At 33.6% G+C, this 17,614-nt stretch overlaps 1 protein-coding gene across 1 annotated transcript in view; it reads left to right on the forward strand.

Moving 5' to 3' along the window:
* MLYCD (malonyl-CoA decarboxylase) overlaps positions 1–17,614 on the forward strand; it is a 36,170-nt gene that overhangs the window by 11,664 nt on the left and 6,892 nt on the right. The window contains exons 2-4 of the mRNA XM_074209754.1: positions 5,186–5,298; positions 13,036–13,192; positions 15,695–15,844. Coding sequence (XP_074065855.1) covers positions 5,186–5,298; positions 13,036–13,192; positions 15,695–15,844 — 420 coding nt within the window. The remainder of the gene's footprint in view (positions 1–5,185; positions 5,299–13,035; positions 13,193–15,694; positions 15,845–17,614) is intronic.

Here is a 17,614-nt window from a genome sequence, read left to right on the forward strand (position 1 = left end):
AATAAAGGTAAAATCAAGAGACTAAAGATGCATATTGTCTAGATTATGCAGTTGGGTAAACAAGCCATATTGGTAGTTCATCATCTTAAACATTAAAGACAGATGAACCAGAATTGGACAGAATGAGAAAAATATAATGGTGTAAATGAAGTATGTTCTTTTGGAGATGCTGTATCTACCAATTATTAAATATTACAGTCTCCAAAAAAAATTTAAAGTGTGATTCACCCAATTTGCTGCTACTACGTGGGAGACATTGTTCTATGCATTAGGGATACAAAGAAAAAGATGAAACATCTATCTTCAAGAAGGTTACATTTCTATGGGAACACAGTATGCACTTAGATAATTACATACATATACATATAAATGTATATATAAATAAGTATGGTAATTGGAGAGGAAAACTGGCAGCTGGCGGAGTTAAGAAGTCTTATGTAGAAAGTGACTTTTGGGGACAGCTAGGTGGTGCAGTGGATAGAGCACCAGCCCTGGAGTCAGGAGGACCTGAGTTCAAATCCTGACTCAGACACTTAATAATTACCTAACTGTGACCTTGGGCAAGTCACTTAACCCTACTGCATTGCAAAAGCAAAAACAAACAAACAAGCAAACAAAAAAAAAAGAAAGTGGCTTTTGAGTTGCACTTTGAAGTAAATTAGGGAATCTAAGAAATAACAGTAAGAAATGAATTAATTACAGGTATAGGGGACAGCATTTGCATTTGCACAGGGATTGAGACAGAAAATGTGTTTGTGAGAAATAGTAAATTGTCCTTCTGGCCAATTTGACTGAACCAAGAGCATATGAAAGGAAGTAATATATGAAGATAGTTTGGAGCCAGTTTGTAAATGACTTTAAATGATTTTAAAAATATACAACAGCAAAAATTCTTGATGAAGACTCCCCTATAAGAAATAGAGTTGCACAGGATGAGAATGTTCATTTCTTCTTTGGAGGGATCATTCACATTAATGAGATAGCATATCAAATGAGATTAATATTTATAAAGAACTGGGCATATAGTAGACCAGAGCTGTCCAATCTTACTTTTAAAGTTTTTATTGAAACAGTAGACAATATATTTTGATTTTCCATTTTAGTGAGAGCTCTGCAGTAGCTCAGCTTCATTTACTAAAGCATTTAGATAACCCACAGCATAAAATCACAGCCGCTTCCTGTCAGCCCTGTAGTAGATACTTAGTAAATGCTTCTTCCCTTTCCTTCCCACTATTCCCTTCTCCATGGTAGAGTTGAATGAGTTAACATATGTAAAGCAGTTTTTAATGTACTTAAATGATTGTCTATCATCATTACTTCTATTTCCTAAGCATTGTAGATAATATTATAGCAAAGGGAGCCTTATCTCTTGAAAGGAAGAGTCAGCTGGCCCACTGTCGCATCAGGGTTAACAGAGTTGGCAGTGTAGTACAAAATAAACCTTATTGAATTCTATGATCTAAAAATACTTCACTAGATACACAAAAAATTTTTTGAACTCTGCTATTGATAAATAAAGATTTTTACCAAGTGGCATTTATTATTCTGTAATTTTTTTGAATTCTGCAGCTTTAAATCTCAGATTGAATGAATGATTGTTTTAAATGTTAGAATTAAGCCCTAGAGTCTTGTAACCTTTAGCCTATATTTCCAATTCTTGTATGTCAGTGTCTCATTCTATAACTGTTTTAAGTCTATAACAAAGGCATATTTAAAAAGGTGATCAGACTATTTCTTCCTTAACTAAATCTAAAAACAAATAAAAATTAGAAAATGTGTAATAAGAATAAGCATATGTCAAAGTTAGATGCCAGTAGTAGGTGCATAGGTAACATAAGTGGCAGTTCCTATATAAAGCTCAGTCATTCTACTGTGAATCGTTGTAGGTAACATCTTTTCTAATCTGCCACTGCTTTCTTAACATTGTTTTAATCTATATTGCCTAGAAAATTCTTCATTATCCTCTGTTTTTCACAGACCCATAAACATTTGTAAATTTCTCTTTACCTAAATGTTGCAGTATAGCCATTCTGATTAGGACTATTTGCTGCTACTATGTGGGAAACATGTTAAGATGACTTTCCTTAAAACAAGAAGTAGGTTCTTTATAAAAAGGGAACTAATTTCAAAACTTGGTGCCTGGAAATGGTTGTTGAAATTCTTAATTAGGCATTCGGTCCCCTTTTGGACAGTGTCAGATCAATTAAATAGGTGACTTGAAGGAAATTAATGTTCATGATACCTTATTTATGCTAAAATTCTTTGATAACTTTTAATTAATTAGAGAAGAATTTTGAAAGTGATTTTTTTCTGATATGTTTAATTTTCTTTTATGATATATATGAGAACATAGTGAGTTTCAGGTAATTATATCTCCTAGTGTCATAGCTTGACATAAAACAGGCAATGTAAGTTCTTTTTGCCTTTTTAAGCAAGGTTAAAGAAAATTTCTAAAATTAATTAGAATGAGTCTGTAAAGCAAAAATATTAGCAGTTTGTTCCTTGGAAATACTCAAATTTACCTTCAGTTTTTAATAAGTCCAATTTCATACTGGGAAGTAAGAGAAGTGACATTATTACCACTACTTTAATCTGAAACCTCTAAAAGAAAGGTACAAAATGAGAGAAAGACAAGTAATGATCTACTTTACTGATCCAGCTACCTTTTAATCTATAAGGTAAGTGATTTGGTTTTGATTTAAATTTATCATAATATATTAAATTCAAAATGAAAGCAATTAAATTTTTAAAAATATGGCAAACAAAATGCATACATTAAACATGATTTTCCTACTCTAAGTATTAGTTTAATGGGCAGCTAGGTGGCCCTGAGTGAATAGAGCACCAGCCCTGGAATCAGGAGGACCCGGGTTCAGATCCAAACTCAGACATTTAATAATTGCCTAGCTGTGTGACCTTGGACAAGTCACTTTTGCCTTAAATTAAAAAAGACAAGTATCAGTTTAAAAAATAGAGCCATCTGGTAGCAAATTCAGGAATAAGTCAGAAAGACAAGTTGGTAGAACCACGTTCCCCACTATGCAGTCTCACTGGTTCCCCAGAGCATGAAGCAGTTGGGATTTTAGGCACCCCTTCTTCTTGATATCCCAGGGGAAACGGCAGAAGTACATCTGAAAGTCTAACGGAAGAATCCCCCACTTCTTTTTGTCCGGATCTATCACCAGATTCTTCTTTTAATGTAAAGCATAAAACAGAAAACACTCAGTTTTAAGGTCTAAAAGATCTCCAGGGCAGCACTGGATATTTTTGGCAATAGTTTTCCCCAACACTATAGAAATATGCTTGGCTCTTCCTACTGATGGATATTGGAAATTTATTACATTTAGAATTTTTTGAAATCGTTTTTATTCTGCCATTTCCATGTTTGTTTGTGTGTCGATGCATGCAGGCATACATAAAACAGGGTTTTATATGTTACTGCAAATTCGTATTATATAGTTTTCTTAGCTTTTTAAACATAGAACAACTCCATCCTAAAACTTTGAAAACTGCCCTGCCTCTCCATGACTTTTTCTGAACTTTTCTTCCTATGTGGGTATATACAAAGATGTTTCAGTGGTCCTCTTTTCTTTTTTTTAATATCTATCCCTAGTGCCCCTCTTCCTCCTACATACCCCAGATTGGAAGGGGAGAAAGTTCTCTCACAAATATGAATAGTAATGCAAAAAAAAATTATCACAATGACCATAGGGTTATATATCAAGTAATATATGTCATATTCTGCATCTTAAGTCGCCTTTCTGTTAGACAAAGATGAGCAGCATGTTTCTGAGATAGTGTTCATTTTATTTTTCAGAGAACTTTCAAAATTGTTTTTCTTCGTAATGTTATTGTTCTCCTCAGTCTTACTTCACTCTGTTTCAGTTTCTACAAATCTTTCCGGGTTTTTCTGTAACCACCCCTTTCTCTCTTTATTATTCTACTAATTCTCCTCTCAAAGTCACCTACAGTCTGACCCCATTATGAAACTGCTGCCCTCTCCAGTATCACCAATGTTCTCTCTTAATTTCTAGATTCAAATGGTCTTTTCTCAGTCCTTCTTTGAAACTTCTTGACCTCTCAGCACAATCTGCCATTGTGAATCATCTTCTCCTGGATACTCTCCTCTTTCTAGTTTTCAAGACATGATTCCTGGTTTTCCTCCTGTCTGTCTGACCACTTCTCTGTCTCCTTTACTGTTTCTTCATCCATGTGATGCCCTCTAACATTAGATGTCCTCCAAGGCTGCTGCCTACATCTGCTTCTCATTTTGCTACATGCTATTTCATTTGTTGATTTCATCAACTCCCCCTGGGTTCAATTAGTATCACTAAGTAAGGTCAGCTTAGCTTGACTAAAGAATATATGAAATGTGTAATCATCTTGGAAAGGCAACGAGAGATATACAATAATGCTGAAACCAGATAGTGAAAGATTTTATATGCTAAAAAAAACAGAAGATTGTATTTGATCCTAAAGAAATTGGGGACCATAGAAGTTTAATGATAAGGGAAAGTTAAACTTCTCTACATCTCACTTTTACTGATTGCCCTAGATGATCTTTTGGGAACCATTCTATCTCTAAATCTAGGATCCTAAAGGCTTTATTCCATGATACTAGAAATAATTTTCACCTAGTGAATATTATATGAACTTTTTGGATTTAATATTTTTTAAAAATTGTTTGCTTCATATGTAATAACAATGCTATTCCAAAACCAAGTCTTGTACTTGCTTTATAAAAAAATAAGTAAAAACTTTATGCCATAAAGATTTTGACTTACTCATAGTCACACTTCTAGGAAGATGCAATGTCAAAACTTAACCAAGTCTTATTATAATGTATGCTTTTCTTTCAAATTACATTTCACTTCAGATTGATACATTATTATATTATTTAATGAAGTTAAAGTTGAAAGTTTCCTTTTAGTTATCTCAGTGAACTTCAGTTATTTATCCTCTCAGAATTAAAATGACCCAATTAGAGATTAATCATGTTCATACTCCAATTTACAAAGTTAGAATTATGTTAAAAAATAGTTGAATGTTTCCTTGTGATGTGATCAGAGAAGCACTTTCCACATCCTTCTTTGAGACATGATGGCCTGCATTTACTTATGCTATGAATGAATTGACTCTGATTTCATGATCTAAATTTATTTATTGCCAGTTCTCTCCTTTTCAGGAAATGAATGGAGTGCTGAAGAATATGCTCTCAGATTGGTTTTCTACAGGATTTTTAAACCTGGAGCGTGTTACCTGGCACTCACCTTGTGAAGTACTACAAAAAATCAGTGAGTAAGTATCAAGAATTTCTATTCCTGATACCTTGATAAGTTCAGATAAAGGTAAAACTAGCTTCAAGGTGTATATTTCTGTATTGTGCCTAATAAAAACAATAACAAGGGGCAGCTAGCTGACACAATGGATAGAACTCTGACCCTGGAATCAGGAGGACCTAGATACTTAATGACCTAGCTGAGGAGACTTCCAGCCAATATGGTGGAGAGAAGCTAGGCACTGTGCTGAGGTGTCCTGGCTTTCCCTCGAATTAATATGAATCAGGTCTCTTAACAGAGTTCAAATCCACAAAAATCCAGAAAGAGCAAAGGAATAGAGCATCTTCCAAGAAGGTATTTCTCAGGAAACTTGATTTAGCTGGGGACAGAGCCTGCACATCAGCAGTGGGATGAGACCCAGGACTAATCTCAGAGCAGGCTTGGAAAACCTTGACTTTGTGAGCAGGAAGGAGAAAAGTGCAGTGGGTGTGGGAACTCCAGCACAGTGGCTAAACATCAATCTGGTCTACTCTGCTGACCTGGTAGACCAGGTCCAGAGCCCCGAATATCCAGCAGAGTCCCTATGTTTCCAGGTGAGCCCCCCCTCATACCTGTGAGAGAAAGGGACTCTTCCCAGAACAAATATAGTAACAGCCTCCTCACCCCCCCCCCCCAGGCTCAGGTGTAGGCCCCAGATCTCTCTCAGTACTGAAATTAACTAAATAGCCCAAGGACCCAGCCCACATTGTTCAAGGATAATTCAATATTCCCCCCAGCCCCCAGACCTAGGAAATAGACCACAAATCAAGCTCACAGAAAAGCCAGAGAAAGCCACTACTACCCCCTACTGGCTGGCCCACTTGGATTTACTAAACTCAGTGAGCAAAGCCTTTAGGGTTTTCAAAATCAAAAGTCTGATTTAACTCCATTGTCTTCTGGGAAAAAAAAGAAACTAAAACCAAAAGTCTGTGGACCCAACCCTCCCCCAACACAAGATCCTAGGAAAATGAAGAAAGGCCATCAGAAAGCAGGTCCCATTGAAAACAACTTTGAGGACAAAGACTATAACTCAGAAAGCCAGAACTCTTGAGGATAATATGAATTGGTCTACAGTCCAAAAAGACTTCTTAGGAGAAATCAGGAAGGAGTTTAAAAATTAATCGGAGGGGGCGGCTAGGTGGCATAGTGGATAAAGCACCGGCCTTGGAGTCAGGAGTACCTGGGTTCAAATCTGGTCTCAGACACTTAATAATTACCTAGCTGTGTGGCCTTGGGCAAGCCACTTAACCCCATTTGCCTTGCAAAAAACCTAAAAAAAAATTAATTGGAAAGTTTGGGAAAAGAAACTCAAAATGAAAATTAATACCTTGCAACAAGAAAACAAATTCTTAGAAAATACAGTTGGACAAATGCAAAAAGAAAATAATTCTCTCAGATCTTCAATTGGGCAAATGCAAAAAAAAATAAATTCTCTAAAAGCCTCAATTGGACAAATTGGAAAACTCCTTCAAAATAAAATTGACCAGTTGCAAAAGGAGTTGCAAAAGGTAAATGAAGAAAATACTCCTCTAAAAAATGAATGGAATCTATGGAAACTAATGACTTCATGAGATAACAAGAATCTGTTAAACAAAGCAAAAAATGGAAAAAAATAGAGGAAAATATAAATTACCTCATCAGCAAAACCACAGAACTTGAGAATAGATCCAGGAAAGACAACTTAAGAATCATTGGGCTTCTGGAAAACATAGAAGAGGAAAAAGCCTATAATCAATATAGGATTTAGTGATAGAAAATTGCCCTGACATCATGGAACCAGAGAGCAAAATAGTTATTGAAGGAATACACTGATCCCCCTCCTGAAAGGGATCCCAAAAAGTAAACAAGGAATATTGTGTCCAAATTCCTAACTATCAATAAAAGAGAAAATCCTGCAAGCAACCAGAAAGAAACAATTTAGATACCATGGAGTCACAGTAAGGATTAGATAAGACCTGGCTGCGTCAGCATTAATGAATCAGATGGGCCTGGAATGCCATAATCCAAAGAGCAAGGGAGCTTGAAATACAACCAAGAACTCACTATCCAGTGAAACTGAGCCTTCTCTTCTAAGAGAAAAGATGGACATTTAATGAAATTAGAGACTTCCAACTTTCCCTGATGAAAAGACTAAATCTAAATAGAAAATTTAGACTTCAAACAGGAGACTCAAAAAACACGTGAAAAGGTAAACAAAGGGAAAAGGAAAAAAAACTGCTATCCAATAAGATGAAACTGATTATATCCCCACCTGGGAGAAAGATTCTCATAACTCTTAAGAATTGTAACTCTATCAGAGAGAATGTACTTAACCAGGTGTGATAGACACTTTTGACTTGTCCATGACTCTGATAGAATGATTTAAAAACAATATTTCCTTGTAAAGGGCAAGGGAGGCAGTAAAGGGCTGGGAGAATGGAGGATATTGAATGAGGTAAATCACATTACATAAAGAGGTACAAAGGACCTATTCCAATAGAGGAGAAGAAGGGAGGAGGTGAGAACTGCTTGAGTCTTAAGATTTAGCTTAAATTTAACATGCTCACACCCAGATAAGAAACTTATCTTCCCTTCAAGGTTATTTAAAGGGGAAAGGGGGGAAGAGGAATTAACAAAAGGAAGGAAAAGAAAAAGGGGGAAAGGGGAGGGGGATGGGATATAATTTGCAAACACACTGAAGGTGGTGGTATTCAGAAACAAAATACTGGAGAATGGATAACGTGAAAAAATGGGAAAAATACAAACAGGGAAGATAGCATGGAGGGCAATAAAGAGTAATTACAACTTTAAATATGAATGGGATGAATGCTCCCATAAAATATAAGGGAATAGCAGAGTGGATTAAAAAACAATCCTATAATATGCTGCTTACAAGAAATTCATTTGAAGCAGAGGAATACATGTAAAGGTAAAAGTTTGGAGCAGTATATATTATGCTTCAGCTGAAGTGAAAAGAACAGGGATAGCAATCCTTATCTCAGACAAAGCAGCTGCAAAAATAGATCTCCTTTACAGAGATAAGGAAGGAAACTATATCCTCCTAAAAGGTACCATAGACAATGAAGCAATTTCAATACTAAATATGTATGCACCAAGAAGTATAGCATACAGATTGTTAGAAGAGAAGTTGAATAGGTTACATAGAGAGCAAAACTCCTGGTAGGAGGCTTCAACTTTTGCTTTCAGATTTAGATAAATCTAACCATAAAATAAGGAGGAAGTTAAGGAGGTAAATTAAATGTTAGAAAATCTAGACGTGATAGACCTTTAGAGGAAATTGAATGGGGATAGAAAAGAATATTTTTTCCTAGAGTACATGGCACTTCCACAAAAACTGACCACATACTAGGCATAAAAACCTTATAATCAAATGCAGAAAGGCAGAAATAGTGAATACATCCTTCTCAGATCATAATGCAATAAAAATCTTATGAAAATAATGGGTTCATGGAGAGATAGATCTAAAAATAATTTGAAACTAAATAACTTCATTTTAAAGAAGGAGTAGATCAAACAGCAAATTATAGAAATACTGAATTATTTCATTCTGGATAATGACAATAATAAGACAACATATGGGATATAACCAAGGCAGTTGTCAGGGAATATAGTATATCTTTAAATGCTTACATGAATAAATTAGAGAAAGAGAAAATCAACAAACTAAACATGCAACTAATAAAATTAGAGAAAGATCAAATTAACAACCCCAATTAAATATCAAATTAGAAATTCTAAAAATTAAAAGAAATGAATAAAATTGAAATCAAGAAAACTATTAAACTAATAAATAAAGCCAAGAATTGGTTTTGTGAAAAAACCAATAAAATTGATAAACATCTCGTTAATTTGATTTAAAAAAAGAAAACCAAATTATTAGTATCATAAATGAAAAAGGTGAACTCGCTACCAATGAGGAGGAAATTAAAGTAATAATTCACAATTATTTTGCCCAATTGTATGCCAACAAATTTGATAATCTAATATGAAATTGATTAATATTTCAAAAAATATAAGGAAATTAAATATTTTAATAACCTGATCTCAGAAAAAGAAACTCAACAAGCCATCATTGAACTCCCTAAGAAAAAAATCTCCAGGGCCAGAGGGATTCACAAGTGAATTCTATCAAATATTTAAGGAGCAATTGGTTAAAATTCTAAATAAACACTTTGGAAAAGTAGGTGAAAATGGAAAATCTACCTAACTCTTTCTATGACACCAATATGGTGTTGATACCTAAACCAGGAATAGTCAAAACAGAAAATGAAAATTAGAGACCTATCTCCCTAATAAATATAGATTCAAAAATCTTAAATAAAATCTTAGCAAAGCTATTACAGTAAGTTATCACTTGGATAATACCCTATGACCAAGTAGAATTTATCCCAGGAATGCAGGGCTGGTTCAATATTAGAAAAACTGTTAGTATAATTATATCAATAACTAATGTATCAGAAATCTTATAATTTTTCTCAATGGATGCTGAAAAAGCCTTTGATAAAATGCAGCACCTATTCCTACTAAAAATACTTGAGAGCATAGGAATAAATGGTATATATTCCTTAGAATGATTAGCGATTTCTATCTGAAATCATCAACAAACATTATATGCAATGGGGATAAGCTAGAGGCATTGCAAATAAGATCAGTGGTGAAACAAGTATGTCTAGTATCACCACTACTATTCAATATTGTGTTAGAAATGATAGCTTCAGCAATAAGAGGAGAAAAAGAAATTGAAGGAATTAGAATTGGGAAGGAAGAAGCAAAACTCTCATTTTTGCAGATCACATGATGTTATACCTAGAGAATCCTAAAAAAAATCTGAAAATCTACTAGAAACAATTAGCAACTTTGACAAAGTTGCATGATATAAAATAAAACCTCATAAATCCTCAGCTTTTCTATATTTAACTATTAAGATATAACAGCAAGAGCTAGAAAGAGAAATCCCATGCAAAGTAACTTCAGACAATATAAAATAGAGTCTACCTGCCAAGACAGACTCAGAACATCTATGAATACAACTAAAAAACACTTCTCACAAATAAAATCAGATTTAAATACCTGGGTAAATATCAACTGCTCATGAATAGGCCAAGCTAATCTAATAAAAAGGACAATTCTACCTAAATTATACTACGTATTTAGTGCCCTACCAATCAAACATCCAAAAAATTGCTTTAATGAGCTAGAAAAAAAAATGTAAGTAAATTTATATGGAGAAATAAAAAGTCAAGAATTTTCAGGGATTTAATGAAAAAAAAGCTGCAAAAGTAAGTGGCTTAGCCCTACTAGATCTAAAATTATATTATAAAGCATCAATTATCAAAATAGTCTGGTATTGGCTAAGAATTAGAGAGGTGGATCAGTGGAATAGAGTAGGTGCAAGAGATAACAGGAAATAGTTATAGTAATTTGCTGTTTAATAAACCCAAAGAGTCCAGCTCTTCGAATAAAACTCTCTCTTCGATAAAAACTGTTGGGAAAATTGGAGGTTAGCAAGACAGAAACTTAGATCAGACCAACATCTGACATCCTATATCAAAGATAAGATCAAAATGGGTACAGGATTTAGACATAAAACAATATTATTAGCAAACTAGGAGATAAAGGAATCGTTTACCTGTCAGTTCTATGGGAAGGGAAGCAGTTTATGACCAAGGAAGAGATGTAGGACATCATTAAAAACAAACTAGATAATTTTGATTACATTAAATTAAAAAGCTTTTGCACAAACAAAACCACTGTAACCAAGATCAAAAGAAATGTAGTAAATTGGGAAACTATTTACAATTAGTATTTTTGACAAAGGATTCATTTCTAAAATATAGAGAGAACTGAGTCAAATTTATAAAAAAAACAATCCATTATTACCCAATTGACAAATGTTCAAAGTGTATGCAGAGGCAATTTACAGATGAGGAAAATAAAGCTATCCATAGTCATATGAAATATTACTCTAAATAATTACTGATTAGAGAAATGCAAATTAAAGCATCTCTGAGGTACCCCCTCACACATCTCTGACCAATATGCCCAGTAAGGACAGTGATCAATGTTGGAAGGGATGTGGGAAATACACACACACACACACACACACACACACACACACACGAAAAAAAACCACACAAAAATACATTAAGAAAATGACTGTATACTTAGTATAAATATTGTGGTCATATGGTTGGGGCAACTTAGTGACTCAGTGACCTTGGCAGTCAGGGTGATGGAAGTTCAAATACAACCCCAGACACTAGACACTTACTAGTTGTGTGATGTTGGTCCTTTCATCATGGGCCATCTCCAGTTATCCAGATTTATATCTGGCCATAAAATATCTGGCCTCCTTCTGGAGCAGAAAATGAGGCTAGTGCCTTAGCACAGCACCCCCTCACTCAAGTCAAATCCACATGCTTATCATGACATCCTCTCTCTGATGTCATGTTCCTCTTTGAGAACGAAGAACAAATATCATCATCATGTGGTCATATGAAATGGAAAGAGGAAACTTATCAATAGAAATTAATTCATTAAAGATATTTAAATACGTGTGTGTGTGTGTGTGTGTGTGTGTGTGTGTGCGCACGCATGCAAGAAAAAGGGAAGGGGGAGGAGAGAAGACATGTAAAGGTAAAAATGAACAGTTTTTTGATAGGACTTTTTAAGAAAGAAGCACTATTTTAATCTATAGATATTCATTGAATACAAGAAGTCCCAAGAGTCTTAATGAAGTTAGGCATATATATACAATATATAGTAGTTCTCAAAAGGAAATTTCTTGTAATTGACACTACAGTTTTCCTTACTCAAAGTGATATATCACTTTGTTAAGCTGAAATGTAGTAAAAGAAAATTGGTACCAGTTTAAGATTTTAGAATTTTATCAGTTATTAAATCTAGAAGGAGCCTAAGATCATCTAGTTCAGTATTCTAAGAGAGAAAGAGATTATGATGCTTATAGGGTTATAGGTAAGGCTATATGTCGTAAATTGGAAGGGCAATACTAATCAAAAATACTAATTGCCCATAACCAATTAAAACTGAAGGAATGTAAGGCAGACAAAGCATTAGACATAGCTCTAAAATAGGTTTTTCTACAAAGGTAAAGAGAATTTTGTTGATTACTATATTTGAATAAAGTTATTGAAATATGCTAACCTTGAAATTTCTCAGAATATCACATATTAATCATAACTTTTACTATATTAAGGTTTGGTGTATAGCTTGAAAATTTTAGAAAGGGTTTTTTTGGGGTGGGGGGAGGCACAGGCTTTCAGCTGTGGTTTCAATGATATGAGCAACTTTTGTTGAAGAAGGTCTCTAATTGCAAATACTATTCAGCAACTGGTTCAGCAACTCCTAGTTTTAGAGGGGCCTGTTGAACTCAGAGATAAATGACTTGTCCAGGTCCATAGTCAGTGTGTGGAAGAGACAGATCTTAACCTTATCATTTAAGACTGACTCTGTGATCCCTACACCATGTTACATATCAGAATAACATTGTGTTATATAATTATAATATGTAATATATAATAATTATAGCTCATCATATTTAATACAGCTAGAATTTAAAATGCTTTGTATTTTTATATTCTAGATAAAGGTGAGGTGAACATTTAACTAAACTCTGTTTTACAAGTTTGTTTTGCTGACTTACCTGTATGTAAAAATCCTTAACTATTATTTTGCCATCTTAAAATTTTCTCTTTAGGTGTGAGGCTGTGCATCCTGTCAAAAATTGGATGGACATGAAGCGACGTGTTAGTTCGTACCGAAGATGCTATTTTTTTTCTCATTGTTCAACACCTGGGGAACCATTAATTGTTTTGCATGTGGCATTGACCAGTGAGATTTCCAACAATATTCAGGTATCCTTTCTGAATATATTATATTCAATATAAAATAAGCACCTCAAAATATCCTAGATCCTCAAGTTTCTGAACAACTCTATTCCCTCATCTAGTCTTGCCCTTTGCCACTTCTTTACCTTGTGCATATCATTCCCCACTTTTTCCATCTCCCATCCTAGCTCTTCTATGTGTATTGGCATCCTTTCACTCCTTTATTTTCACTTCAGCTGCTTTCTTCAAAGAGCTTTCTCTGATCCCCTCAGTGAGAAATTATTTTTCCCTTTTAATTAAGCTCCTTTCCTTTGGTAGACTTCTACACATTTAATCATTTTAAACTTTCTGCATAACTATTTGCATAGCTATTATTGACTTCTATTTGATAGTAATTATCTTAAAAAGTTATTTTATTACTTTTCACTTTTATATCTACAGGACTTTGAACACAGTAGGTATTTAGCTTTTTAAATAAACTTGCATAATTTTGTTTAATTAAATTCCATAATGATGTATGTTAAATAATATAATTGTTGGCTCATTGAATGAATGAATAATACAGGTTTATAGACCATTAATTTCAGAAAATCTGAAAATTTATTAGTCATAAGGGATATCTGAACCCTCTGGTGGAGTAGGAAAATTCTGATGAAAGAAAAAGAGTATTGAAGTCCAAAGGAAAAGGAAAACCTATTAACCATTCAACTTCTTGGTCTTCATTATGAACTGTGGGCAGGAGAGATAATATGATAAGAATAAAACAAGAGCTATACAGAAATGAGTACAAAATATAAACCACATTAAAAGACAAAATTCTAATGTAAATCACTGAACTGATACTGTGTCAGAATGTAATTATGATGAGATTACTTCTGCTATCTATACAGCTTTACAAAGTATTTCCACTAATAAAGCAGCTAATGTATTCATTACTTTCCTAGTTAATAATATCATCCTTCACAAAGTAGATGAAGTGACAAGGAGAACTCCTGTTTCTGGACTTTATGCCAACCAACTATTTGGGAAAGTGGAAATATGGGAACCTTCAGAGTTGATTACCATCTTAGAGTGAGTAATAGATAATGAGGAGAAATTCATCTATGGCTAAGTGTGTACTTTATGCTTCAGAAGAGTACATCTTAAAATTTTAGAGAGGACAAATAAGGTCAGGTCACTTGAGACCATAACTTAAGAGTGATATAAAATTCTCAAGAATGAAATACTGATAGTACAGTTACAAATGATTCCATTGTAGAGGAAGTGAGTAACTTGTCTTAAGATGCCCAGGTGGCAACATTTTAAGCTTACTGTGAAATTGAGCATAGATTTTAAAAGGACATAATGAAAACTTAAATAATAAAAGATAGAATTAGTAATTGACTGATTTAGACATGCTTTCCTGCTCTACAGTACCTCCCGAAACCAAGATAAACAAATGAAAAAGTTAAGTACAATGTAAATAAGTAAATGATAAATTTCAAAATGTTTTATGGATGGTAAAAGAAAAAGGAGAACTCATAAAATATGAAAGCAACATAATCCTGCAAGAGTTATCAGAAGGATGACAGCATAGAATTATCTAATAAAATAAATTTTAAAAAGCAAAAGACCTTTTTGAATTAGAGGTTTCAAGAAGAATAACATGAAAAGGATGAGACTACTGTTTGGAGTTGAATGAAACATATTAATAAATAACAGCAAGATGGATCTTTTTCCCTTTTATTTAAAAGATAATGAACTCACATTCAACTTAGATCAATGTATACCATGGAAACAATGTAAAGACTAACAGACTGCCTTTTGTGGGGGCTGGAGGGGGGATGGAATTGAGATTGGGGGAAAATTGTAAAATTCAAAATGAATAAATAAATTTTAAAAAAGAATGGTCTTCAAAATAGGAAGTAGAGAGTGAAAAGTTTAGTTATCTCTAATAAGAAATGATTATTAGAGAATTGAAACCCAAATAAGGGGATCTTAAGGACAGCTGAGTGTTTTATTAAGGTCTCTTCAGTGAGTTCTGATAAAATAAGCAGATTGCCAAATTGCTGTTGGTGATCGGTGGAAAAATATTAAAAAGAATGGGTGAATAATTAGATAGGGGCAGCGATTATGTAAAAAGGGAAACAGATACTTCAAACTATAAACCAGTGAGGCTATATTTCTGGAGAAAAATTCTAGATGAAATTATTAAAAATGGATTGTTTGTAAAAACTTAGAGAATTGGTGATCATTATGAAATATCAGCAATTCATTAGGAACAAACCACTTTCCTTTTTGACAGGTCAGTCAGTAAGTGTTTAGTGCCTATTGTGGGCCAGGCATTGTGCTAAACTTGGATATACCAGGAAAACAAAAGAAAGTCCCTACCCTTAAGTAGCTAAGAATAGACTGGATCACTGGACTAGTAGATGAAGGAAGTGGCACAGATTATATATAATAAGTGGAAGGGGACTTTAGCGATCATCAAATACAACCTCCTCATTTTACATCTTCATAAAAATTTATATATACATATATATTTTTCAGACAATAGTGAAAGAGTTTTCTCCTCCGGAAACAGAAGACAAAAACAAAATTGTCACAGCAGTTTTCTATTCTATCAGTTTGACCCAGCAAGGCCTACAAGGTGTTGAGTTGGGAAGTTTCCTTATAAAAAGAGTTGTTAAGGAACTACAGGTATGTTTGACAAATAAGATCATGTTTTAAGTGTCCTCATTTTCATTGAGTGTTTTGTTTTTAATTTGTATCGGTATGTTTAAGTTATAATCATGTCTTTATCAATCTCAGAATTATCCAGTGGTTCAAACTGCCAACAAGTGAACATCTTAACTTTATATTTTCTTCAGTTATTTTTTTTTTACTTTTTAACTTCTTAGTCAAACAAAATATGAAAATTTGAGTAATATTAAACCTCACACCCCCCCAAAAAAATTTTTCACTATATAGCTATAACTATCCATTTCTATTAGAATGAATCCAGTTGTATATAGTTCTGACCTTTCACCCAGACTCCTGTCTTTTTTAGACCTTTCAATTAAAATATGCTGCTTTCACATTAAATGCAACATATTCAAGTCTATACTCACCATCTTGATGATAAAACAGGTTCACCATTTTATCTGTCCTATAATTTGATTTGCCCTACTGAGCATTATGTCTTTTGCAAATCTGATAAGCATACTATATAAGTCTTTTTCCTAGGCATTTTATAAATTGTTGAACAAAATAGGACCAAGACCAAATCTCTTAAGGTACTCATTTCACTAGAGAATGGGTCTGATCACTCAACCAAAACCTTATCTTAGTGATATTTCTCCTCTTTTGAATCTGCCTTTTTCTTTCTGTCTTCTTCAGTCCTATCTGCCCTTTAACTCAAATCAGTTTGTATATTTTAAATTTCTTCAGATACCTAAGCTGACTGTGTTTTCCACTTGTCCTTTAAAAAATACACAAAATTAGTATTTATCATTTACTTATTTATTTTATCACTTAACTTTTCATATGTGTGTCTCTTGATTTCACATAGTGTTATATATAACAAGGAGCAAATTGAAAATTTCCTTTGTCTGCTCACTGTAACTTAGTAAAGAATTTCTAAGCACTTAATCCATATTTTTTATAGGAATCCTGGGATCCATGTCACTTCTTGATAGTATAGTAATAGATATCTCCTACATAGCAATCCTATGTAGTAGAAGGATCACTATCTTTGGAATTCTTTCTGAATTTATAACTACTTAGTAAACATTTTGCTTTTTTTTTATTCTAAATTTTCTTTGACATCTGGGTAGCACTAATGAGCCCACACCTCCACCCTTAGTTTCCTTTATAAAACCTTCTGCTATGTTCTCTTCCTGTCTGTTGCTTCTCTGATCCCTTTCCTAGATCTTCTTTCTCCTTCCACCTCCCAAGTGATAATTGTTTCTCTATGCTCTTTCCTTTATCATTCTCATCAGTCCTCATTATTTATTACACCCATGCAAAAGATTTCCAAATGTTTGTCTCTATTCTCTAACCATTCTTTTCAGCTATAGACTTAGATTTCTATTCATTTTAAGAAACATCTATTAAGTCATGTAGAAGGCATTATGCTAGATGCTGATGACACAGATAAACCAAAACAATATTTGTCCTCAAAAATTCATAAGATGAGAGAGAACCAATAGATCAGAGAAATCTTTATGAAGATTTGGATGTATTTTAAGAAATGTTAACTGAGCTGTTTTCAAGGAAGATTCTGAGGGGTAGAAATGAAGAAAGAAATCATTCTAGGCATGGATGATAGTTTCTTATGTACAACTAAGGAAAATAGAATGTTGATTGGTTGGAGAGTAGAGAATTTGAAGGGGGAAAGTTACAAAATAAGGATAGCAAGTACATCGAACCCAGATTGTAAAATCTTTACTTGTCAGGATAAGAAATTTTTATTTGATCAAAGTAGTATTT

Source organism: Macrotis lagotis, chromosome 1 (genome assembly GCF_037893015.1).
Source record: "Macrotis lagotis isolate mMagLag1 chromosome 1, bilby.v1.9.chrom.fasta, whole genome shotgun sequence".
Classification (NCBI taxonomy): domain Eukaryota; kingdom Metazoa; phylum Chordata; class Mammalia; order Peramelemorphia; family Peramelidae; genus Macrotis; species Macrotis lagotis.